This window comes from Mirounga leonina, unplaced genomic scaffold (assembly GCF_011800145.1).
Source record: "Mirounga leonina isolate KUSES-001 unplaced genomic scaffold, KU_Mleo_1.0 Mir_178, whole genome shotgun sequence".
Classification (NCBI taxonomy): domain Eukaryota; kingdom Metazoa; phylum Chordata; class Mammalia; order Carnivora; family Phocidae; genus Mirounga; species Mirounga leonina.
The window spans coordinates 15,892,877-15,918,741 of NW_023270464.1; the positions used below are offsets into that span (position 1 = coordinate 15,892,877).

The window sequence follows — 25,865 nt, forward strand, 5'->3', positions numbered from 1 at the left end:
ACAAGTAAATCCCAGGACGTACAGAAATACACTGATACACCCTCCGAATTTAATTCTCTGTATAGAACACCCACATACCCTGCAGCAGAACACACCAGATCAACCTCACAATGAAACAAAATAAACAGAACTACTTAAAACACAGCACGCAATAGGGCGCGTGTTATACTGATACAGAAATGAATAACTGATAAAACCACTCACTATAGAGAAGCCCCATTCAACCAAATGGATGACATGCTACATTAAGTTCAAGTCAAGGATCTTCAGTTGGGTGTAAGGCAATTTGTCACATGCAGCAGATACAAGAAACATGTTGGTCTCGGTCCAAGGCACTTGATACGAATTGGGATGGGATCCCCCTGAAATAATGAATAGCTTAACTGACTCTATAAAATGGGAGAGTAAGTAGCAAGACCTTCTAATAAGCTGGTAAGGAAGCACAGCATCCCAAAACAAAATACGACAGAAATCTCCAGAGGAAAGGGCTCCATTGCGGGAACACATTAAAGACTATAACGGACAAACATCGCCGACCAAGGATCCGCTCTGTATCAAAGTGGGAAAGGAATCAACAGAAACGTGTTTCAGAAATCAACTCCAGGGCGCCTGGGTGGCTCAGTCGTTAAGCGTCTGCCATCGGCTCAGGTCATGATCCTGGAGTCCCGGGATCGAGTTCCGCATCGGGCTCCCTGCTCGGCAGGGAGTCTGCTTCTCCCTCTGACCCTCCCCCCTCTCCTGCTCTCTCTCTCATTCTCTCTCTCTCAAATAAATAAATAAATAAATAAATCTTTAAAAAAAAAAATCAACTCCACTTACTCGCTAAGGGAGCATGGCAAGCTATCAACACCCAACAAGTGGCGAAAAGCCAACCACTACCTGGGATCCAGGACGGGTGTCTGCATCTCTGAAAGTCTCACGTTCGCTCTTGAACGGCATCCTCATACACAGACCAGCTGTGTTTCTGTTGCTCCCACCCAGCACGCCAGTGATCTCCCGCCATCTGGTGTTCAGAGAAGGTACTCCAATGTGAAGCAAACCCCAACTTTTGCAAAAGAAAAGAGCAGTGATTGTGATCTTTTGATATAGTGAAACCAGTGTGGTGCTGGCATCCAAACAAAAAAACTCATCCGTAGGCTTCAAAGAGAAATCCAAAAAGCAACCCCAATATGTATTGCATTTTAATACACAATTAAAAAATGGCAATCAAATCATTAGGGAAAGGAATATTTAGCCCTTGCTAATTAAATAGCCATTTGGCAAAAAGTAAATCTAAGTTCCTACTCTGAGCCAGAAAGCAAAATAAACTTGAGACAGATCAAAGAGATAAAGGACAAATATCAAACAGAACAGCAAAGAGAATAAATATAGGTTGACGTGTATCCCTTTCAAGAGAGAAAGGCCCTTCTTAGTATAAAGACAAAGGAAGAAACTCTCTAGGACTGTAAGATTTGAAAAGATTTTTGCAACAAAACTTTATAAACAACTTAGAAGGCAAATGGCAAATTAGAAAAATATATGTGAACATATCTAGGGAACAAGAATGAGCAGCTTTGGAACAGGCTTTGCACAAAAGAGACGCAGATAGTTCATAACCAAACGCATCTGAGGGACCAAAATTACTAAATAAAAATTGAAACAAATATAATACTTTTTCTCTATCAAATTAACAAAGATAATCTATACACAGTGTAGGTGAGAAATGGAAAGTAGACTACCATGTATATGTTATTGGTGGATGAGCAATATAGGGAGATATTTCCCAAGAGTGAGCTGGCAATTCTATAATGAGAATCTTGAAATGCTCAGATTATGGGACACAACGCATTTGCAAAAAATAAGAAAGTTGTACACCAAGATTTAGGCACAAGAATGTTTGCATGTTGCATTATTTACTTATAATAAACATGTTGAAAGAAACTGGAATATTGATTAAACAAAGAGTGATGTACTATATTCATCTTCTCATTTCTTCTCAAAATGGAATTTTTATCATATGGGAAAAAATACGTGTGATTTAAAAAAAAAAAAAAAAAAGCAAGTGATCAAGCAGGTTAAAGCCAGATCCTACTTGGCTCAAAGTAAAATTGATTCTTTAAATACCAGTTCAGTATGGTACATTCAGTAAAAAAAAAAAAAAAAAAAAATCCACTGAGTGACCAAGGAGGATGCTGTCCACAATACCATGTCTGCCCACGTTGATCACTATGAAATTTGAGGGGCATTTTCTGAATTAAATTTAAGATGGGGAAAATAAAACCATCAACTCGGGGCGCCTGGGTGGCTCAGTTGGTTAAGCGACTGCCTTCGGCTCAGGTCATGATCCTGGAGTCCCAGGATCGAGTCCTGCATCGGGCTCCCTGCTCGGCAGGGAGTCTGCTTCTCCCTCTGACCCTCCTCCCTCTCATGCTCTCTGTCTCTCATTCTCTCTCTCTAATAAATAAAAATAAAATCTTTAAAAAAAAAAAAAACCATCAACTCATAATAGAGTCCTCATTCCAATCACTAAAAACTAGCCTCTCCTTAATTTCTGCTGTTGCAGAAACAGAAAGTAGGAATTGGTCTCAGAAAACACCCTTCACCACCACCACCCTTTGCCCCCCCTTGGGGGCAGGGGAGCTGGGGTGGGGTGGGGGGTAGGCGGAGGAAACAATCTATTGCAAAAAAGAAACAAAGCTAAAGATATGTAAAAGAAACTGGGAAGAAAGGTCATTATAAGACTGGCAGAAATGCCAGGAGTCCTTCCCTTCCCAGAGGGAAAATGCAAAATAAAACACCAACAAGAATAAAGACAACTAGATACAGTCATAATAATACCTCTTTACTGTGTGCTGTGTGTCCTCCAACCCCACCCATATCCCCCGTGTCCCTGAAAGCATTCACACCAGGTGAATCCTCACAACCGTCACTAGATGGCATCTGTTAGCACCCAAACCCCGGTGGTCTGCACCCAGGGTCCAGGACTCGCATTCACCAAAACTCTGCATTATGGCACAAAAGCAAAAAAAAAAAAAGGTTTTGTTGGACACAGCAGGATACATGGAAGAGACTGCTGAGGGTCCAGCCCAGGCTCAATAAAGCTGTCCACTCAGAACATACCTGCCAGGAAGCTCTATGACTGCTCCTCAGTACACAACTAGAAACACCCCATGTGTCCCCAATTACAGTTGCAAAGAAGACAATGGGTTTCTCTCTAGCTCTAATGCAAGGTTATTGCAAAAGGAAAGGAGGTCTGAAATCCAAGGTACCAGACATTTGAACATTTTGGAAGCAGATCAGTAACATACTAAACACCTATCACATGGCAGGTTTTTCACACTAGTGGGACCTCTTAAATCTTTTATCTAAATCATTCTTTCCAAAGAGAAAAATGACTTATCCAACATATTCTTCCTGCAATGTGCAAATAAAGTTGTTACTACACAGAAAACAGTCAACCATCTACCTGTGCTGGTAAAGGAGAGAGCGAGCAGTTTGCTAGATGAATGGGTCCTGAATTTTCATCACCTAAAACTCACATCAAAAAGAAGAACCATCAACCCTCAACCCTCCAGCAAAAGTGATTTTGGGGGGGCCCTGATGATGTTACAATGAAACTCCTTCCAAGGACTTTCCTTTCCCTTTTGCAACACTGCAAAGTGGCCACCAGAGGGCATGAGCAACACAGTGTTCTTCGAGGGCCTTCACAAATCAAGGAAAAACTATTGCAAGGGCTCTTGTTTTCCGGGAATTAATGCTCTAGATTTTAATGGGATCTGAGCTGAGCATTCTTCCCAGGATAAGAGGCCTTCCCGTGTCACAGAGCGGTGCTCACCCCAGGCCTAGAAAGCAGGGTTGTTGGCATGAGTGCTGCCAGCTTTAAGACCCCAAAATATCCTCTTGACCACATTTCCTTCCAAGGGAAACTGAGTCCAAGTTAAATTCTATGCATCAGCCTAATTATGAAGTAGAAGGACTTAAAATTGGTCATATCATATTCCTTGTGCTTTACCAATCTAGAAAGATAAGACCCCCAAGAGTTACTGGTTTTAGATCAAGAACCCAAAATGGGTGTGTGTCTTCTTTGGTGAAAAACATTACAGCCTGTAGAACCTCCCAGAGAGGAAAAAAAAAAAATGAGAAGGAAATGGGGAGTATAAAGGAAGAAGTGAGGATGCGGAAAAGGGAAGTAGAGAAAAAAAAAAAAAAAAAAGAAAAAGAAGATGCAAGGCAGGAGTGGGGCTCCGACAAAGACCTACCCCGTAGGCCACAGCCAGTAACAGAGAGAGCAGAGAGGTGGGGATGCTGTGCTTTTCCTCCTACAGATTGCTCAAGAAGATGAGCTCAAGGCAATGCCTGGACATTTACAGCATCCAAGTAAGGCTCATTCCTAGAAAGACCATTACAGCACCCCATGTGTTTGGCAGAAAGAATGGGGCTGCTTAGTAAGGACCGAGCTCCCCAATACTGGGCCGAGTTAAGGCAAGGCTAATACACCACATGCCAGGGAATCGAAGGAAATTCTTGAAGAACTAGAAAATGACCTGTAAGGGGCAATCTTCTAAGTGTGGCCTCACTTCTAGCATAACCTAATTAAAACCTTTCAGCCTCCCAGGTGCTGTTCTTCTATCCATGATGATGCATGGACACAGAGGCATGTTAATCACAGTGAGTTACTAGTCACCCGCTGACTTCAGTCCTTTTGAATGACCTGTAAGTCTTGCTGGGTTTCTTCAGTGCACGTATGTACACCCACACAAACACAACACGCCTATGTATTCTGTACAAGGGATAGACCAGTCGACAAGGAAAGACCCTCTGATGCCCTGGGCAGTGACTACATAATACCATGCTCTCGACACCACTGCTAAACCTGCCCATCGTTCAGAAGCCAGAGCTCCCTGCTAATTCTGCCCAACGAACAATTCACAAGTTTATAGTTTAACAGACTTCACCAAAAACACCAGAAAATCTCAAATCCTACCTTGATAGTCTATTTAACAACCGAGTGTGTATTTGAGCCAGAGAAATGAGAGATTTCGATAAAATGTCCACAGCACTCTTTTTACACGAAGGAAGGGCACTGTCCAGGCCTGGTGGACGGCATCATAACAGAGAGGGGTGCTCTGGGGTCTGAGAGGCTGCTCCCCACTTGTCTCCGGATGGGTCAAGCGACTGAAAGTTTCCAATCCTCAGTCACAAACCTTGTAAGCTCCTTGTAAGGCCGTTTCTTCAGGGATGTCAGAAATGTCTTTTCCTAAGAGAGATACCATGACTTTCCACTTACTACCCAATAAAAATATAGGAAAAAAAAATGGCCTTTTACCACCTAAATCTCCAGATTTTTTTTTTTCCATTATTTGAGGTCATATTACTGAAATGTTTCCTAGCTACCTCAATTGAAAGCATGAGCTTCAAAACTTGATCACTCCCCAACTTTAGATTACACCTCTTTTATTTTAAATCAAGTTTTTACTTTGCTACACTAAAAAACAGTTTCTGAGAGCCAAACTCCAAAATCAGATCATAATATTCTAAGACAGAGGTTGGCAAACTTTGGCCCACGGGTCAAAATCCAGCCCACTGCTTGTTTAGGTAAATAAAGTTGTATTAAAACATAGTCATGACCATTAGTTTGCATATTATCTTTAGATGCTAATCCTAACCAAGAATTATTTCTATCTGGCTGTTTGGAAAACCACTAACATTTTTTCACTTTAGAAAACATTAAATAATACACAAGATGTGATACAGTACTCTTGGATAACTTCTGTCAATTTAGTACAATGTATTATTGACACCTAAGAGTCATATTTCCAATGATTTCTCTCTTTCCTCTTCAGTTATGCAGTTATATGACCAAAAAGGAAATGAATCATTAAAATGGACCTAAAGATAATGGCAGAGGTAAGTAGCTGTCACTGAGCCCTTACGACCCATAAATCCTAAAATATTTACTTTCTGGCCCTATACAGAAAAAGTGGCCAACCCATGTCCTAGACAGAAAGTTACATAAGCAGTACTGATTATGTAACAATCTAAAGAAAACACCAAACTCTTTCTGGAGAGGATGATTCATCAGAAATGGTTTTTCTCCCTAAATATTCAAAAATGAGACTATGCAATTGACTTAACTATCCCAGAGCAGTTTCTCGAGAGCCAAGGGCACAAAACATTTCAAGAATACTCCAAAGGCCTACCTATCATAATGGAAAAATCACTATTTGGTCAGTTTGATCTATTCTACTTTAGGCTTAAACATTAAATACATGATTCACTGTCAGGAAAGCAAAATATAAACAAACCCCGATGTTGTAAGCAGAGCATAAGGAGAGTGCACAGGGGTGCCAACAAACTGAGACAGGCTAAGGACCAAGTTCCAAAGTCACTGATGGGAATGTTGATGTGGAACAGAGGACCAAGCTCTTCAAGAGTCAAGAATATACGCTATTCTCATTACTATTATTCATTAATAACTATAATAACATGCATTATCCTTTATTGACTGTTTTCTATATATAGGCTACTTCCTTTTTGTTAATTCTAACAACTCCGTTATAAAACAAATTACATCATGCCCATTTTATTGATGGGTAAACTCAATTTCAGAGAGGTTGAGGGAGTTGCCGTAGGAGGTCCCAAGATGGGAAATAGGCTGTAATGTCCAATCCTCTCCTCGCTGCACCGAGCCACCCAGGCTGCTCTGAGTCTTGCCTCACCTGCTGCTTCCCTACATGGCCTTAGTAAGTCGTTTAGTCTCTGGACCTCAGTCTCCAGAATTCAAGCTTCTGTTGGATCGGCCATTGAAGCAGGTGATCTGTATGAGGTCCTGAATTTCTAAAATCATGTAAACCTTTTCCCTGACCTTCACCACCAGGTCCAGGAGAGAAGCAGTGCAGTGCCCATCTCGCAGAAGGGACTGCTGCGCTAAGTGAAGGGGGAAAGGAGTGAGTGACCGAATTCTCTTCCCTTTGGGGAAGATGTTTTCTCTCTTACTACACAGCCTTTAGTGTTCCTTTTCTTTAAGTCCAGCGCTTCGGGTGGATTTCCTTAAGAAAGCAGTAAAATTTATGAAAAGCATTCTATGTGTAAACCATCAGTATGGCATAGTAAGATATACAGAGACGAATAAAACAGCCACCCAGTTAATATAACACTCATATCTTAATAGGGCGACTTGGTCATTTATCTAGTTAAGGGTAAAAGTGTATGTTTCATGGAGGGAACATTTTTATAGGCTTGAGATGAGAGAGAATTTGTGTCTGTGATAAACATAAAAGATGACAAAGAAGTGGCATCTGAATGAATCTTGAAGGATATTTCGTATTGTATCAATCGGCTATCAAGCTTACATCCACAGAACTGAAGACAGGTTTCATAGAATAAATACTGTAAATTTGTGGGTAATTCAAAAATCTTTTTGTATTTAGTATTTTGGCATATCATACAGTTCTCTGTACACAATTATAGTAATTAGGCTAATACCAAATTAAATTATGCTCAGAAAATACAAACGAAGAATGCTAGAGAGCAAATACGTAACGAGGTAAAGCCCCAGGAAAAGATGTCGTGCCTAATAGGGAATTGAAACTCGACCTACCAGCAGAAGCCAACGTTTCTTCTCATGTGCCAACATACTGGTGGACCTTGGCTGCCTACAACGGTGGTGCTCAAGTGTGCTTCTGGACCACCTGCGTCAGGATCACTTGGGAACTCGTTAGGAATGCAAATCCTCAGGGCCCCCCTCAGACTTGCTGAATCAGAAACTCTGGGGGTGGGCAATGTGGGTTTTCATCAGCCCTCCAGGCTACCCCAGTGTTCACTCGAATTTAGAAACTATTGGTCCAAAGGACCTTGTTGGATAAAATTCTGATGCTGGGTTGGGTCACCTAGAAAATATCACTGTACTGATAAAGGATGTCTGTCCCAGGCAAGGAGTCAGGAATGGGAGCATGCGTGATAGTAGTTACGATCCCTGCCTAAATCAACAGTGCTCACGTGAATGCTGTCCTGCATTGAGTGGTCTCTGGAACATTTCCCTGATCACTAACATAATGTTTATGAAAATCAAGCAGAAATTAATAGAGTCACCGTGCAGGAAGGCACACCGCACCTCCAAGTACAGAAAAAGAATTGGCTGGGAGAGGACTATTTTCTCAGTAATGATTAACTTTCCCAATAAATAAAACAGACAAGAACAGTCACTACTAGTTACAAAAGACACAGGTGCTGGGAACAACACAGTTTATGATCTAGATGCCTTACTAGGTATTATATTTGGATCATATTAAGTTTACACAAGATAAAGTCAAAGTCGTATGATGTTTAATTCTGATGAAACTATTCAGAGATGACAATGGCTGGGATGATAGCACAGACTACAGTTTCTTTTTTGTCTCTAAATGGGCAAGGTATGGAGCAAGAACATACACGCCCCATTCTTCTGGTCATTTTGTGATGTGTGCAGTATCTTCATCATCTACTAAGTTTACTGACCATCTATTAGGAATGTGCTGTAAGTGTATCATTATGATATGTCAAGGGTGGTGGAGCTCACTCACTCTGGGAGAAAGACCCAGAGAAGGCGGATAAAAAGAGGGTAGCTGGTTTGTAGAAGTAGTCTAGGGCCTGCGCCCACCCCCAAGGCTACAAACTATTAGAGGATTTCCAAAAATTTAAAACATGTTTTTTAAAGGTTTAGAATACCTTCTTACTAGTAAAGTTAAATGCACTCTCCATGGAACACACCTCCCCACTCCAGATAAGCTTTCCACAGTACAAGCTCAATAATGATCTTAGTTTGACAGAAGTACCCACGGGACACTGTGCAAATTCAGAGCAAGAGTCGGGATTTTTGTGGGAGTTAACTTCACACTGGTTCATAATTGTTCCCTAGATGTTATTTCAGGTGTGAAATGCTATCTGACCAAATCATTAAAAATAACCTAAGAGATGTATTTATTAAAATGCATATGTTTATAACAATAGCACACAAGTGGTAAAACACTGGAAGTCACACAATTGATAAGAAATTATGATTTTGATAGAAAACACAATTTACCAACAAGTAAAAAATGAGATATTTTTTTTACTACTTTGGAATCCTGTATCTGAGAAAATTTAAAAAAGACAGAGAGAGAGAAATTTTGTTTAAAAAGAAAAAAAGTAGAGGGGCGCCTGGGTGGTAGTCAGTGAAGTGACTGATTTTTGATTTCAGCTCAGGTCATGATCTCAGGCCCTGATCTCAGGGTCATGAGATCAAGCCCCACATAGGGCGCTGTGCTCAGTGCACAGAGTCTGCTTGAGATTCTCTCTCTCCATCTCCCTCTACCCCTCCCACTTGTGCTCTCTCTCTAAAGAAATAAATACATAAATCTTAAAAAGTGGGAATATTTTATATAGCCTGAAAGATGGAAGTCAGGTAAGATCAGATCAATAGATGAATCCATAGTCTAAAACATGAGCAGAAGAAAATCATAGTAAAAACGTTTTCAGAAGCAGGGTCAGGTGGGAGAGTGTGAGGTGTGTGGCAGGTAAACCATGGATGCTCTGAGCTTGCAGGCAGCAGATACGGGAAGCAGAAGATAGCCAGAGAAACTACCAGGGTCACCGGTTGGCACAGCAAACGTACAGCAGCTGGGTGAGCCAGCACCATCCTCTCCTCTTGGTGCCAAGCAATGACTAGCAAGAGCCCTTGAATGCAAGCATGAACAGTGAGCATGGGCAGTAAGCCAGAGAGAAAAGCTTTAACTGATAGGTGGTAACCAGGAACTGGTGATAACTGGGAGGAATGGAAAGGAGCCAGACTAAACCACTGGCTCAGCCTGTCCAGCTGCATGTCCCAGTCCTCCTTGCTATCAGGGAAGACAAGACATAGTAAGCAAAAATAGCATCCACGGATGGTAGGACAGGGACACAGAGACACACAGAAAGATGAGCAGCAAACATGTCAAACCAGAATATCTAAGGGATAAAGTACCGAACAGGAGATTTTAAATGTATACTTAATACTCTCAAAAACAAGATGGCATCATCTCATTTATGAAACATAAGCTGATATAAAAATTTTAAAAATGGCAATTAAGTACATGAATGGAATAGCACAGTGGTCACAATGGACACGAAAATGAGAAAGCTAGAAGGCCAAATGGAGGAATTCTCCCTGAAAGGAAAAAGTCATGGGAAGAATGAGAAAGAAAAGCTAGCAGACATAGAGGACAGATGGAAGAGTCTAGGGGAAGACACTCAATTCCTTAGAATAAAAATTTCTTCCTTATTAAACAAAATAAATTTTTAAAAATACCATAAAGAAAACTCAAATATATTTACCTGTAAGGAAATGTAAAATCTCTGAAGGACAAAAATGGACATAAAAATAAAAGATAAGCAACAGACTGAGAGAAAAAAAAAACTTGTAACCTGTAATAAATAACCGTTAATATTGAAAGTTATAAAGAATTACAAACAGAGCGAAGAAAAAGCCCATCTGAAAACCGGACAAACGATACAGAGAGAAACTCACAAAAAAGGCAATACAAATGACCACGTTCGTTATCATGAGAATCCACAAAGTACAAATTAAAACAAGGAGAGTCAACACCCAACCTATGAGATTGCCAAAAACTAAGAGTGATAAAAGTAGATACTCGATAGTGAGGAGGTGGGGAAATTGTAAACATATTGTAAGAGAGGCCATATTCTGTACCTCCTGGAAGGCAATTTGCCAGGATCTCTTAAATTGAACAACGTGCATCCCCTGGATCCTGACTTCCATCACCAGATTCTGTTGCTGACAACAGTTAGCTTTCTTGAAGTGCTAGAAGCCAGACATAGTTTTAAGTACTTTATAGAAGTTACTACCTTCAATACTCCTAATAGCCTATAATGAAGGTTAATATTACTATCCTCATTTTATAGCTGAGGAAACTAAGTCACAGAGGGGCCAAAGAACATTAAACAACAATAAACAGAGAAGGGCAGGATTTGAGCCCAGGCAGTCTAACCAGACTGTCTGCTCTTAAACATATGCTATTGTTTGTAAGATATATTCTCATCTGTGTATGAAAACATATGCAGGGTGTTCATCACAGTATCATTTATATTCCTAAAAAGTAGGAAAAAGTAATTGTCAGTAGAGAAACAGATGAATAACACATCATACAATAGAATATTATGTGGTATTTAAAAGAAAGGAGATATATTTACATGGAAAAACATGGGTCAACCTTGAATACATAATGAAGCACAAAAAAGCTTATTGCAGAATATGGACATTATAGTATTTTAATTAAAAATACACACGTGTATTTATGTGTGTGTGTAAAGGCATAGAAAGAGTTGGAAAAAGTGAACGAATCAAATCATATGCAGATAATAGATGTTATCCTGAGGGAGGGGAACCCAGTGGGATTTCAGGGCAGGAGGGGGATGGGGTTCAAAGGGTATTTCCATCCAAGTGTATGTTTGATGGCTTCACACTAAGGATGTATTCACATCTTTTCTTACGTATAATTAAAGTAGAATCAAGGGAACATTTTCTTGAGCAGTTGCTTTATGCCAGGCATAAAGCTATGACAGTGGCCTTATCTCATTTAAAACAACTTTATGTGATTATTACTATTATCATTATTGTTATTAATTTAATAACAGTAAAGGACAGTAAGATTCAATGGATTTAAATACTTTGCTGCAAAGGCATTGATAGCTAAGAGGTGTAGATTTGAGCTCCTCTCTGTTGCAGGAGATGGGAAAGGCAGCCTAACATGTAGAGACAAGAGTAGAGAAATGGGTATGCAGACTACAGATGGCACAGCAGAGCCAGACTCACCACAGCGGTCTCGGATGACCAGGTTCCGGCCTTCCTTCAGGTGGATGGTGAGGAGGTAGGCAAAAGGACTGGGCAGGTTACTCAAGCCATCACCGGCTTCCCCAAACATCTACACAGATGAAGAAATAAGTTAAGTCTGCTGTTTGGGGACCGAGGAAGAGAATTTCAGAGCCAACGCAAAAGTCACCACAAAGACAAATCTTCAAGCTTCATCTCCCATCCCCTACCTGGATGACTTGGTTACAGTGATTTATTAAGGCATCCTTTATGTTTCTCCCCAGTGGGGTTTTTATCAGAATTCCTGATAATGTCTTTGCAGTATTAACTCTGCCCCCCAAAATCCCACAAGTGGTAGGCCAGTATCTGAAATACCCTTAAGCTCAGTGATTTCCTGCAGGATTCTTTCTTCTAGAACTCATGGTGGAGCCCAGTGGAAGTAGCACGTGTGGTGTCCACATGTGTCCCACAGACACGTGTCCACACTCAGATGCAAAGTCGCTTCCTCACTTTCTCCCCCTTCCCACCAAGCCTTTCCACTCTGGCACACCTCCTCCACGTGTCATAAAAACACTTCTGTTCACGACCACTCTGCTGTCAGCCTCCTGAGCCCACACGTCCGTCAGGCGCATGCCACGCCTGTGTCCATACGTGACACACTTTGAGCTCTCTCCCCTTTGCATATTTTTCCTCTACTCCCTGGCCCCCACCATGGTATCACCTCCACTTACCCCCAGTCTTACCTCCCCTCAATACGGCTCACTTCCCTGTCCAGGCATGCATCAACTCCCACCGGCCACAAGGTCGACTCCAAGTCCATTTTTGAATATTTATTCATTGCATCCAATTAAAGTATTGAACTAGAGTTTTGCACTAGTTCAAATTTTTGTCTTTCCAAAGAGAAAGAACAGATAAAGTAATTTATTGTTCACTTATTGGACATTCAATTAATCGATTTTGTGGCGGAGTCCCCCTGACAGCCTTCTTTTGAAAGTTTTCCCCATCCAGGTTTCAAAGCACTTCAGAATGGCTTTGTCTCCTTTACTCCCACTCAACTGCATAGCTGCTCTGTATTTTTAGAAAAATCAGTCCCAGTCTGACAGATCGATAGACCCTGAATTAATCTTTTCCAGCTATAACGTGCAAGGCCTGTCTTTGTAAGTGGATTCGTTTCAGCATGCTTTAAAAACAAGCAAAGAAATACAGACCCACACCTTTGCTAAGAAATAATATTTACTCTAGTGTTTGTTTTCAAGGAATGTCACTCACAGATTGTTCTTCAAATTGTTGGGACGTCAGAGAAGCATTCAGATCACCACTTCCGCATAGCTTCTGTAAAAAAGAAAAAAAAATCCGCTTTCAAAAAGCAAAATGGTATCAACCTACACAGATACCCTTTATCAGGTCTTTGCCTTTGAGTCTGCCATCTGCATGCTCAGTTTCAAGTATGCAGGCTGCCTTCCCACACACGTGGCCGGTCTTGGCAATAAAAGTTTGATTCAGTGGAGTCCCTCGGGCTACAGCCTCTGCAATCTTAGTCATCGGTCAGAGCGTGGATAAGGCTGATTCTGCTCTACCACCGGACTGCTCCGTCATCCCTCGTTCATCCAGGCTTTAGCGTGCAAGCAGCATGAACCATCCCACTAGGTCCCTCCCAGGGTGGGCCTGCCTGGTCCTCTGCCACCAAAGAGAAGTGGGCAGATCACATGCCTGGGCTTGTTGCTCAGGAGGAAACATTTCAAAATGGGATTTGGAAGACCTTCCTCCAACCATGCCTTCATGAGTCTGTACAATCACCAACCAAAAAGTAAGAAATGCAAATTCTGAACAAATGATCTCAGGATGGGAGGGGTCTAGGTTTCCTAATTTAAGACACCTACGAAATGATCCCACAGGGCAATGAAATGGGCAACGGTCAGTAGTTAGTGTGTAGATACAGCAGACATGTTCACTGTGCAGGTTTTATATGCACAAATGCAGGGTCCAGAGGTGCTCTCGGACTCCTTGAGGTTTTCTGGGCTGGAGATAATGATGGCTGTCTGCACAGAAAGGCAGAGTGGAAGGGAAGTGAGTTAATGGTCTTCCAGCATTTTGGATATGCTCCTGTCTGGCTGGTGCATTAGCCAGGGCTGATTTCTTGTGTGAGAAACATGGGATTTCTCCCTCCAAACAAGGCTAGGTAACTCCAAAGTTTTGGGCAAACTGAGGCAGGCAGCAAACCTGCAGAGACTGCTAGCATGACCATGAACCTCTAAGGGTAGACATGGGGACCAGGAGCACTGTGGTCACTGGTCTTTCCCATTCACAGTGTCCATCAGGGAGGTCCTGACACAAGTCAGAGATCCTGCTCGGATGGTAGGCTGCCTTCCGAGACATGATGAACACACACAAACACACACAAACACACACACACACACAGTCTGTGTGTGTCTCTCTCTCTCTCCCTCTCAAGTAGAGCTTCAGGCAGCAAGAGAATCTGGGTTCCCAAGCAGGAGGGCAGTTTTTCAGCCCCCAGGAGGGATGGCAGGATGGTGAGGGGCTGCAGATAAGCTGGGGTCCTCTGGTCCACACCCTCTGCATGCAGTGACATCACAAAATGCTACGACCAGGCAGCAATGGGCCCTGCTCACAGGATGGCCTGAAGCCTCATGTGGCCTCCCCAGGAAGAACAGAGGCCCCACAGCACCTGCATCTGTGGTTCTCACACAAGCCTCTCTCTCCACCCGTTCCAGCCCTAATGTCCCTTGACTGTGAATATAATTCATTTACTTCATACTCATTCACCAGGATCAAGGGTGATTTCGGACACTTCGACCTTTCCCTAAGGTTCCCAGCACTGCGGTCACTAGAGTCCCCCAGCTCTGGAAGGACCACCACTGCCCAGCCAGGAAAGAAGCCCCGACCCTCAGTGTGGGAGACCTGTTAGCAGATCAGAAAAGAGGTACCAGCAGGGCCTTCACTTGTCACCCTCCCCTCTGGCTCTTCATACCTCCTATGTTCTATGTAAAAACACATCCAGGGAGGTTGGACAGGATTATCTGAAGACTGTTTTAGGAGGACAGTCAACCTTACTCAACTCCCCTAATTTCTAAAGATTTGCCCTCATGCCTTTTACACTGCACACTATTATTTCCTGGAAGCTTAGCAACTCTTCTGCCTGATTTACAAAACCAAGAGAGACCGGCCACATCTTCATGGGCAGAGCCAACAAAGTACCATCTACTGTCTGATCCTCTGTAGTGTGAAGACCCATCAGTAATGTCCCCCATTTTAGAAATACATCAATGCTCCACTTAAGCAATTCTGTTTGAAGGCAGTTCCACAAAGCTACCAGTGCTGGGCTTAAAATTTCCATTCAGAGCGCACAGTTATTAGCCAAAGATCCAAAGATTGTGGTGGTCCAGAATCTTCTATTGCCAAGGAGAACAGTGGATGGATAGAGGCTTTAAAGCATCACCCCTCAGACGCTCTCCCCCAGACTGGCCTCGCTGTACTTAATGATAACATTAATTAAGGACAAAATGAGTCCACATAACCACTGTCACTTACACGCTATCAAAAATGAACATAGAGCTTTTATTCAAATATGCGATAAGTCTTCCACTTACAACAACATGGAAATTAAATGTGAAGAATGACATTAATTCAATATTATGGCTGGTTTTACTCACAGAAAAGTCACAGAACTTAAAGTTACGGTTCCCACAGCCACCGTAACTGTCACATGACATATATACACACCAACGAAGGAAAGCGATCACCATAAAGAAGAGCAGAAATGCTACGTAGGCACCAAGGACCACGTTACGGCTGCTGGGGGACACGTAACCTTGAATATTCCCTTCCATTCTGCATACAGCCTAAGGTATTATCTATCCACTGAGTAGAAGTTACATGATTTCACTTCTTTGTAAACATAGTAACCACATCAATGAGTTTCTCTTTGAAAAGAGCACAATTATGATTTTCCTCATAGGAATCCCTGGTATCCCACAATCCCTAGAATATATTTTTGATGTTCTCAACAAGCATAATCAAGCACTCTTGTTTTTTATTTTACTTTTGAAAAGTTAGCGTACAAAAAGTTGACTTTTGGCATATGTGTACAGAACTACAATTTTTAACACATGTATAGATTTGTGGGACCACCACAACAATCAAGAAAGAACAGTTCTGTCCCCCGATAACACTCGTTCATGCTATCCCACTAGGGTTAAACCATCCCCAGCCCACAGCAACCAGTTACCTGTCTTCCTCATGTATTTTGACCTTTTCCAGAATATCCTACACATGGACTCATTCTGTATGCAAACCTGACATCTGACATCTTTCACTCAGCACAATGCCTTTGAAACCCATCCAAGTGGTCCTCTGTATAAATCGTTCAAACCTTTTTCATTGCTGAATTGTATTCCATTGTAGACATAAGCCATAGTTTATGCAGTAAGTTTTGGCTTCAAAAATTTCAACCAAATGATTTCCAAGGACCCAGGGAAAGATAAATAAGTTTGAATACCGTGAATGCTAAAAAGTTTAATATAACAGGGGCGCCTGGGTGGCTCAGTCAGTTAAGTGTCTGACTCTTGATTTCGGCTCCAGTCATGATCTCAGGGTGTGAGACTGAGCCTCTCATCAGGCTCTGCACTGGCCATGGAGCCTGTTTAAGATTCTCTCTCTTCTCTCCCTCTGCTCCTCCCCACCCCACCACTTGTGCATATGCTCTCTCTCGAAGAAAAAAAAAAAAAAAAAAAAGTTTAATATGACAAAACAGTCTAATTACTTAGAAACATTAAAAAATACAGCACCAACATCTTGGCATGAAACTTAGTATAATATTAGGCATCTCTCACACAACTCTCACTGCTGCTTTTTGGATGAGTAGTTTGTGCTTTTGGTTTGGTTTTGTTTTTAATGACAGAGTTTGCATTGTTCTTTCCATTCTACCTAAATAGAAATTGGTGGGAAGGTAATATATTTTGCATTCTTCTAGAGTCCTCTATCGGCAAGAATGCAAATTTATTAAAATTCAGCAGGGTATGAGGTGATATTAGCATGGATGAGGCAATTATATAAAAAAGAAAATCTCCCCTACTCACCAAGGATCTTAAGAGCAAAACACTGATGAGAGTAAACATTTTCCTTTTGCGTATGCTAAGTGTGATCTTGTACAAATACCACCTCCCATGTGGCTCATCTGAAGGCTCTCACCATGAAGTACCCACAGGAAGGCAAATTATCGCCATGTAAACAATCACTGGGTATTTAAACTTCAGCACAAGGAGACATAAACCCACATCCAGAAAAGCTAAATGAGTAAAACGCTGGCTGAGAAGAGCACTTCTACAGTCTCGGAAAAATACTCAAGAGTATGTCAGTACAGCAAACAATACATGTGATACATATGTACTGAATGACTGTACCGCATCTAGGTTCCTGAGAATCAGAACACTCTGGATGACAGCATTCATAAACACAAAAATCTACAAGACAAAGGAAGTAGCAAAATGAGCAAAGGAGATGGGATGGCTAGACAGACCCCAAAGCAGAGCCTGGATACACTGACAGAATCCAAACAACCCATATGGCAACGAGAGGACAAAATTAAAGATGTCTGTTCAGAAAAATTCATGTCTACCAAATGGCTGACTCTATGCATATTAAATTTGCACACAACTTTTCTAGAGGCTATTGATCATACAATCAAGGGCTACCTATTTAGTTCCCCCCCCAGTACTCCCCCCAAGATTATTCTCTGTAAGTGATTACCCCGGAATAGTGATATGCAAAACAGAAGTCATGCGTGCATGTGTGTTTGTGCATGCATGTACATATGTACATATATACCCTATTCAATCACGTGTTGGTGTAAAGCAGTGGTCAGCAAAGTCCAACCCACCACCTGTTTTTTTAGATAATGTTTACACTTTGAAACACAACCCTACCTATTCATTTACATATTGTCTACGGCTGATATCACAATACGGTATCAGGGCTGAGAAGTTGCAACAGAGGCCTGTGGGCCACAAAGCTAGACGTTATTTATTACCTGGCCCTTTGTGGAAAAAGTATAATCAACCTTTCTTTTCATGCTCAGTAATATTTGTCCACTGACCTTCCACACATTGTTTTCATGCTTGTTACCAGTAGGTAGTTTAAAACAAAAACGGTCCCCTTTACATTTGCTTAGTACTTTATAATTTACAAATACACACATGCTCCTATTAAGGGGCTCAGCGCTGTCATCCATATCACCAATTTACAGATAAGGAAGCCAAAGTGAAGAGGATAATTGGTTGCTGAAGAGAAACTAAAAAGTTAGGCCTTTACTTGGGTGTCCTGGGTCCTCCACTCTTTTCACTGTGCCCAACTGTGCCCAGATCCAGGAGAATCCAAAATGAAAACACCCAGCTCTGTGCAGGGGTAGACAAGACTCAGGAATCAGAAAGACCTGATTTCGAATCCTACTTGTTCTACTTCCTAGCTGTGTGTCCTTGCAAAAATTTACTTAAAATTCAAGACATCGGAACATTTCCAAAAGGGCCAAAAAGACACTTAGCTTACAGATTGTTAGGAGAAAAATTCATTCATTCAAAGGATATCTCTGGGCCAGACATTGTACTAGGCTACTTGTATGCAGATGAAGCAAAACAGATGTGGTCCCATGAGATAGGACTCATATATTATATATAGCAGAGTTCCCTATATATAACCTCTCAGAAAGTGGTCCTGGTGTTGCTTTTCTATTAGTATTGCTGTATTACTAGTATGATTATTACTAAGGCAGGCGATGTGTTTAGGAAGAATGGAGGAAAAAACTCAGTGAAGGTGGTCAATCACCCAAGTCCCTCCCTTTGTTCCAACCATCTCTTCCCCTCTGACACTTTTATCATGACAGAGATAGAGAGCTGGCTAATGAAGTCTCAGGATTGCACGACCTCACCTCCCACACATGGCTCATCGGCCTATGCATGCTTCCTCCAAGGCTCTCCTCCAAAGCAAAGCTTCCACTCACTGCTACTCACAGTGTCTACATTAGGTTTTACAAGCACCACCTATATACCACGGACCCCTGCCTGTGAGCAACACCAGTATTGAGCCCACGGGGCTCCTTCGTACCCCACTCTTTGGTACCCCATGTAGTCCTCACGGTCTCACAGGATTGCCCGACAGAACAGGAAAGCCCACATGACTCAGCCTCCGACGTAACTCTCCCATCCCCGACCACTGCCCCCTCACACCACCGCCCTGCTATTCCTGAAGTACACCAGGCACTCTCCTGCCTCCCCAGAGCGTGTACGCTTACTGTTCTCTCCTCTAGAGATGCTCTTTCTCCAGACACCACACATCTGACTTCCTCGCCTCCTCGAGGTCTCTGAGTAAATGTGACCAACCCAGAAGAAGTCTTTCCAGACCACTCTGTTCAAAAATACACCCCCACCCCCAAGCACTCCCAATCACCTTCTTTGCTTTGGTTTTCCTCCATTACACCTAGCCCTCTCTGAACATATCTGTAGCCGGCCCCTGTTGGGATCAGGATGAGATCTCCATGAGGAGGTGGACTTTTGTCTGTTTTGTTGACTGCTGTGTTCCTGGTGCCTAGAGCAGCATCCACACATAGTAGGCCCTCAACAGAGGAGAAAGGAAGGAGAGAAGAAGGAAAAAGAGGCCAACCCCATGAAAGACCCTGGAATGTGGCTGGCATGCCTGGCTCACGGACGCCGTGATGGTGAGTAACGATTTTGGAGCTAAATCACGAACAGTAAAGAACACATAACTGAAGGGTAGAGAAACTAATGTACCTGTTGAGTTGTGCCACCTCTAGGCTATTTCCTCTGTACTGGTTTGTCACTGTGTTTCTCTGTGGTCACTAAACTGAAGCTCTGCGGTTGCCTAGTAGTGTTTCTGGAAACATCCCAATAAGGTACTTCCCTAAACCACTCAACTCATCTGCATAAGATAGCACCAAAGCTGGTTATTTAAAACCCCAACTGCCAAATGAAATGTCAGGAAATCCCCAGTGGGGGATTACATGGATGATGAGGTGGTGGGGGGCAATAATCCCTCCATTCAGGATTATTAGGTGCTGAGCATGATAATAAGGCCATTCAACCACTATAATTATCCTCGCCTTTAAAAGAGCACACAGTGGACACACAGAAATAACTATCTTCCTTTGAGGGGAGTCGGGGTGGCTCACTCAGTTGAGGGCTCAGCTCTTGATTTCGGCTCAGGTCGTGATCTCAGGATGGTGGGATCGAGCCCTGCATCAGGGTTCTGTACTCAGCAGGGAGTGTCCTGGAGATTCTCTCTCTCTCTCTCTCGACCCCTCCCCTTGCTTGATTATGCGCTCTCTCTCTCTCTCTCTCAAATAAATAAATCTTAAAAAAAAAAAATCTTCCTTTGATTACCAACTTTTTTAGATCACCAGCTCTGAGTTGTCACATTTCCAAACTCCTGATGTACACAGAGTTTTGTGCACAGGCTTTGGATACAGACAGTCCTAGATTTAGATCCTGGCTCTTAACATTTATTAGCTTGATGACCTTAGGTAAGCCATTAAAACTTCTGGGCCCTGATTTTGTTCTGGGAAATGTAATGATTAAAAACAACTATAATAACTCTAATAAATACAACCATAATCATAGCAGGGAGTCCATGTTAGGTGCTTATGCCTGCCACATATTTCTGGGCCTGACTGAAAGTGATAATTACATAGTTAATCAAATAATGTGTCAATCAAAAAAAAGGGCGAGGTCATGCAAGAAAGCCTGGGTGAAAGTTTGGACTTGCCCTTGAGCCTTATGAAAGGAAGAGAGAGCCCATCCCACAGGCCTTTAAGAATCTTGGCTTCATGGCCTAGGCAGGTTAGCATGTGGGTATGGACATCGTCGGCCCAAACAATGTGTGAGTATGTCAAGTTCTCATTTGGAGTTCAATCTCTATTGTGAGATGGATGGCATACCAGATACCATTCAGTGTAGAACTTATCCATTAGCCTTGTGTTCACAAAACAATCTCCTGATTCTATGTGATTTCTCATGTAGGCCAACTTCAGGGAGTCAATACACCCAACGAATTCTCCAAAGTATTTCCAGGCCCTGATATAATTATTGCTCGCTCCTAATAAGTTGATGTTGATTATGATTCGACTTCCCAAATAACTTGACAATAATGACACAGTGAGCTGTTTATGCCAAAATAAATATTAGAGTCTATACAGTATTTCATTTTCATTGCAAGTTGAGTCACAGTTTGTCATTTATAGCTTAGTAATCATGGGCATTGGTTATCATGAGTTGGTCCTCTGAGCCAGATGGTCACTGGACAGTTAATAAGGTCTTGGAGGCTGGTGATCTTCTTAGGGTCATACTCAGTGACACCTTTGCCGACTACCCATTTGCCTTCCCTTCTCTACCCCCTCTACCTGTTCCAAACCTTTTCTCCCTCTACAGATTTCTACAGAAAGCTAAGTAAGGTTAGGATTCAATGACAGCAAAAGTGGGACGTTCGGTAAACAAAAGGAGGGTGATGATATTGATTGTATAGTCGGGAAAACCCGGACAGGGAAGGAGAATTTCAGTTGGGCCTTGAAGGATGAGAGGATTTCCATAAGAGAAGAAGGGAGAAGACAGATGTGAGGCAGATCGATGAAGATTACAGAGACCATGAGAAGCAAGGAAAGGGGAAGAGTCTAACATGATTCACAGGTGTTTCACTGAGGCCACCAGGTGAGTAACGGTGATGTTGCTGAGAAACAAGTCTATCTGTGAGGGCACTTAGGAGAGACAAAATTCTGTCAAAATAAGTTGAGATCAGGTTTCTGTGGACTATCCAGTATGGTATGAATCCGGGGCCCAAGAGAAAGTCTGGAGAATCCTATTCTCACAAATGTATCCTTTATTCTAAACCTACTTTCTTCTGTTTTGGTTTTAGGGTTGGTTGAAGCACCTGCATTGTGACCATTCCAGGTTCCATGTGGCCTCTATGTTCTCACATCCCTTGTTCCTCTTCCCTCTTAATTTTCTTCCTTGCTTTCTCATTCCTTTTCCCCATTACTGTAAGCCCGCACCTCACTTCATTGCTGACCCTGGCAGGACTGGAAAAAAACTGGAAGACATTCAGACAACTCCATTATTTGAGGTCTTATCCTACTGCTGCAGGCTCAGCCTTGAAGTTGCCCTTGGACATAAAACATGTGAGACAAACATCAGTGGGTAACCCGACCACAGATGTCCCTTTCTTTACCCCTCCCCACTCTGAAAATCTACAAACAAAATCAGCTACACCAAAGATACTCAGCAAATATCTGATTGTCCTTGTGGTACACCAGGCTTGTCACATGCCAACCCTTTCTTCCCTCATTGCTTCTCCCATCCCATGAAAGTGATAATAGCCTGTCCACTATTCATTAGGAAAGAAAAAAAGATGACCCATATCCCAGATACAGATTCACCTACCCTAAAACTCACATGACATGGATTCACCAGGACTCCCATCTTCATTGAAAAAAAGGCAGAGAAGAACACATTCAGATTTAAAGCTAGTATCGGACTTGGGCTGAAAAGTCTATACCTGTCTTAATCTCCCTGTTTTCAGTTAATATCATACAGAAAGAAATTTCATTTACAGTATGTTTCTTTCCAAAAAAAAACCCAAACAAATAAACAAAAAAGTCTGATTTTAATGAAATCATAAACTGAAGAGAACTCACAATAAAGACACTATACTAACAAAACTATACTAACCTGAATGCACACATTACTATCATTGATTTCCTCATACACAAATAGTGATTGAGTACATGCTATGTGTCAGGCATACGGCAAGGCCCTAAGAAAACAAAGACAAATTAGATGTGACTCCCCTAGACCTACCCATAGACCAACTTATAAAACCTAGTGGGGAAGATAAGCAAGGGAGTGGCTAACTTCTATGCCATGTAATAAACTCTAGATCCTCAGGTAGTGGGAGAAGCCTACCCAATATGGTGGAAGGGAGCTTAAAAGGCGGACAGGTACAACAATGGATTTGACCACATGTGATCCTATAGGTCTGAGTAGTAGCAGCCCAGTCCCTCCGACCTCTGCAAACAGGCAACCAAGCAGATACATGGCACTCAAGTGGCCATGGGAGGATCAGTCTGTTTCTACCTTGTACATCCTAGGATATGAAAAGAGAAGCAAACGGGTACCTGGGTGGCTCAGTTGGTTGAGCGACTGCCTTCGGCTCAGGTCATGATCCTGGAGTCCCAGGATCGAGTCCCGCATCGGGCTCCCTGCTTGGCAGGGAGTCTGCTTCTCCCTCTGACCCTCCCCCCTCTCATGTGCTCTCTCTCTCTCATTCTCTCTGTCAATAAAGAAAATCTTTAAAATAAATAAATAAATAAATAAATAAATAAAAAGAAAAGAGAAGCAAAGGATTCGTATTTGAGAAGGAAGTTTAGGGACACCCAGCTGGCTCAGTTGATGAATCACGCAATTCTTAATCTCAGGGTAGAGAGTTTGAGCCCCAGTTCAGTGCAGAGATTACTTAAAAATAAAATCTTAAAAAAAGAAGTTTTCTTTTAAATGGGTGAGTTAAAAAGGAAAATTATTTGTATTTATATATAAAAATATATTTATATATACAATATATGACACCCCAATATATGGCAGGTTTTGGTTCTGAAAGTAAAACCAAAAATCCCAGATGAATATCCAGGTTTTTATGCAATTATAACAGTACCCTGGAATCCCCTCAAAAAATTTAACTTCTTCCCTCAAAACTACAACCTACTTTAGTGTCATTGTGGGGAATTTAAAAAAAAAAAAAAAAACTGATTAAACCAATCACCACGATTTAGTAATCTGGGGGCTGACTTTATATTAAATTCATTCTAGAAATGCAAGATTTGTCTCATAATTGTATTTGACTCTTTTATCTTACCGAAATACTAAAGCTTTGTAAAATCAACGAATCCATAAGAATTTGCATCCTTCAGTTCCTTTTCCTTTTTTCAGAGAATGCAAGTGAGGCTGTCCACGGGCAAATGTGCACGTGTGCAAAAGCACACAGAAATGCACACACATACACGTGACATAGGAGCAAGTTCAAACTCTCCAACAGTCAAAGGGAGACATACATTCATACATTTCTTAGGAATATTCATATGCATTTTTGTCTACTGTAGGATTGAGCAGTGGTGGAGACACACACACACACACACACACTTAAAGCAAAATGTTCGAGGAAAAGTTATGCTTTTAATTTCTTTGCCAGGGAGATGGAAAAAGGCAAACTCATCCAACAGGGCTTTTAATGTCTTAAAGTATCCCAGAGAGGTTATTTGTAATAGTTTTAAAATGCACAGAGGTCAACCCTAAAACGAATGGGAACAGTGGGTGCAATCAATATTACCTGAATTTAAATTCTTATAAATGACATTCTCTCCGTCCAAGCTAACCACAAAAAATAACTCCTAACCAAGTTTTCCAAGGGCAATGAGTACACTTAGAAAGGAGAAAACAGAAAAAGGAACAGGAAAGTGCCGAGCCCTGGTCTCACCTCTGGCTCTTCCAGTGTATCCTCTTCAACGGGAGTTTTCTGGAGCGGATCCAAGATGCCATTGCTGGAAGGCCTCCTGTCCTCGGCGGGAGAAGCGTAGGCCTCCTCCGAGTCTGTTTCCACCACGTGGAGGTGTCCCGCTTCTTCCTGGCTCCAATCCAATTCGTCTTCAGACTGTTTCAAGGAGTTACTGCTGCTCTTGGGAAAGATCCCTGCTGTCGACAGGCTGCTGGGCACCGAGGTGTAGGATGACTGGGGCCCACAGTAAGGCCGCCCCTCCAGGGCCAAGGCCTCTGCCTCCAGGAGGTCGGGGACAGAGAGGCTGAGGCGGCGGTCCAGGGAACGCCTTGCTCGTAAGTCTAGGGGCTTGTTGGAGTTCTTTTTCCCCCTCTTCTTGCTCAGGTTGATTAACAAAGGCCTGGTCCGCTGTTTCAAAGAGCCCCAGACAGACGGTTTATCCATATCCATGACTGCATGAAGACCCAGCAAGTCACTCCATGAGAGAGCGCCTCTCTACAGGAAACAATTCTGTGGCTCCTAGAAAACACGATCTAAGGAGAGAGAACATAAATGAGCCTTCTCGGCAGCATCCAAGTACATTAAAGTGTAAAATATGATTGGAAAGTCTCACACTTTCCACTAAGTGACCAAACATTTGATTGGTAATGTCTGCAAATATTTTTTTAAAAGCATTTTTAAGAAACTGAATTTTTCAGATTTTTATCAGAGTAGTTACAGAAAAATTCTAGTAATGAATGGAACTATGAGGTTGATGTGAAAAGAGTGTTTCATAAGAAGACTGCTTTCTCTGACTTGGTTCACTCAACATCATGTCCTCCCTCCTGGTTCAGCCATGTTGTTGCAAATGGCAGGATTTCCTCCTATTCATATGGCTAACTCATATTCCATTGTTTATATACCTCACATTTTTTAATCCATCCGTCCCTCAATAACCACTTAGATTGTTTCCTTATTTTGGCTACTGTGAATAATGCTGTAGTGAACAAGGGAGGGAGGAAATGCTGGTTTCATCTTGGGAGGATATATATACCCAGAACCATATGATACTTCTAGTTTTAGTTTTTTGAGGAACCTCCATATTGTTCTCCACATGTCTGTGTCAGTTTACCTTCCCACCAATAGTGCACAAGGCCTCTCTTTCTTCCACATCCTCACCAAAACTTGTGATCTCTTGTTGGTTTTTTTTTTTTTATGTTGTTAGTCACCATACATTGCATCATTAGTTTCTGATGTAGTGTTCCATGATTCATTGTTTGCGTACAACACCCAGTGCTCAATAATAGCCATGTATAGTTGAAGTTTGGCTCAGAGAGTAGATCTTCCACACATACACACAGATAGTAACTATGTGAGGTGATGGATATGTTAATTAACTTGATTGTGGTACTCATTTCATAATGCATAAATAATTAAATCATCATGTTGTATACCCTAAATATACATACATACATATACATACACACACACACACACACACACATAATTTCTACACATACAA

The 25,865-nt window shown here is 42.0% G+C and overlaps 1 protein-coding gene across 1 annotated transcript in view; it reads right to left on the bottom strand.

The window, feature by feature from the left end:
- The window catches only part of MCTP2 (multiple C2 and transmembrane domain containing 2), a 237,802-nt gene that overhangs the window by 158,592 nt on the left and 53,345 nt on the right, over nt 1-25,865 (bottom strand). The window contains exons 2-4 of the mRNA XM_035024053.1: nt 24,347-24,897; nt 13,073-13,135; nt 11,807-11,915 (exon numbers count right to left, since the gene is read on the bottom strand). Coding sequence (XP_034879944.1) covers nt 11,807-11,915; nt 13,073-13,135; nt 24,347-24,814 — 640 coding nt within the window. The 5' untranslated portion in view covers nt 24,815-24,897. The remainder of the gene's footprint in view (nt 1-11,806; nt 11,916-13,072; nt 13,136-24,346; nt 24,898-25,865) is intronic.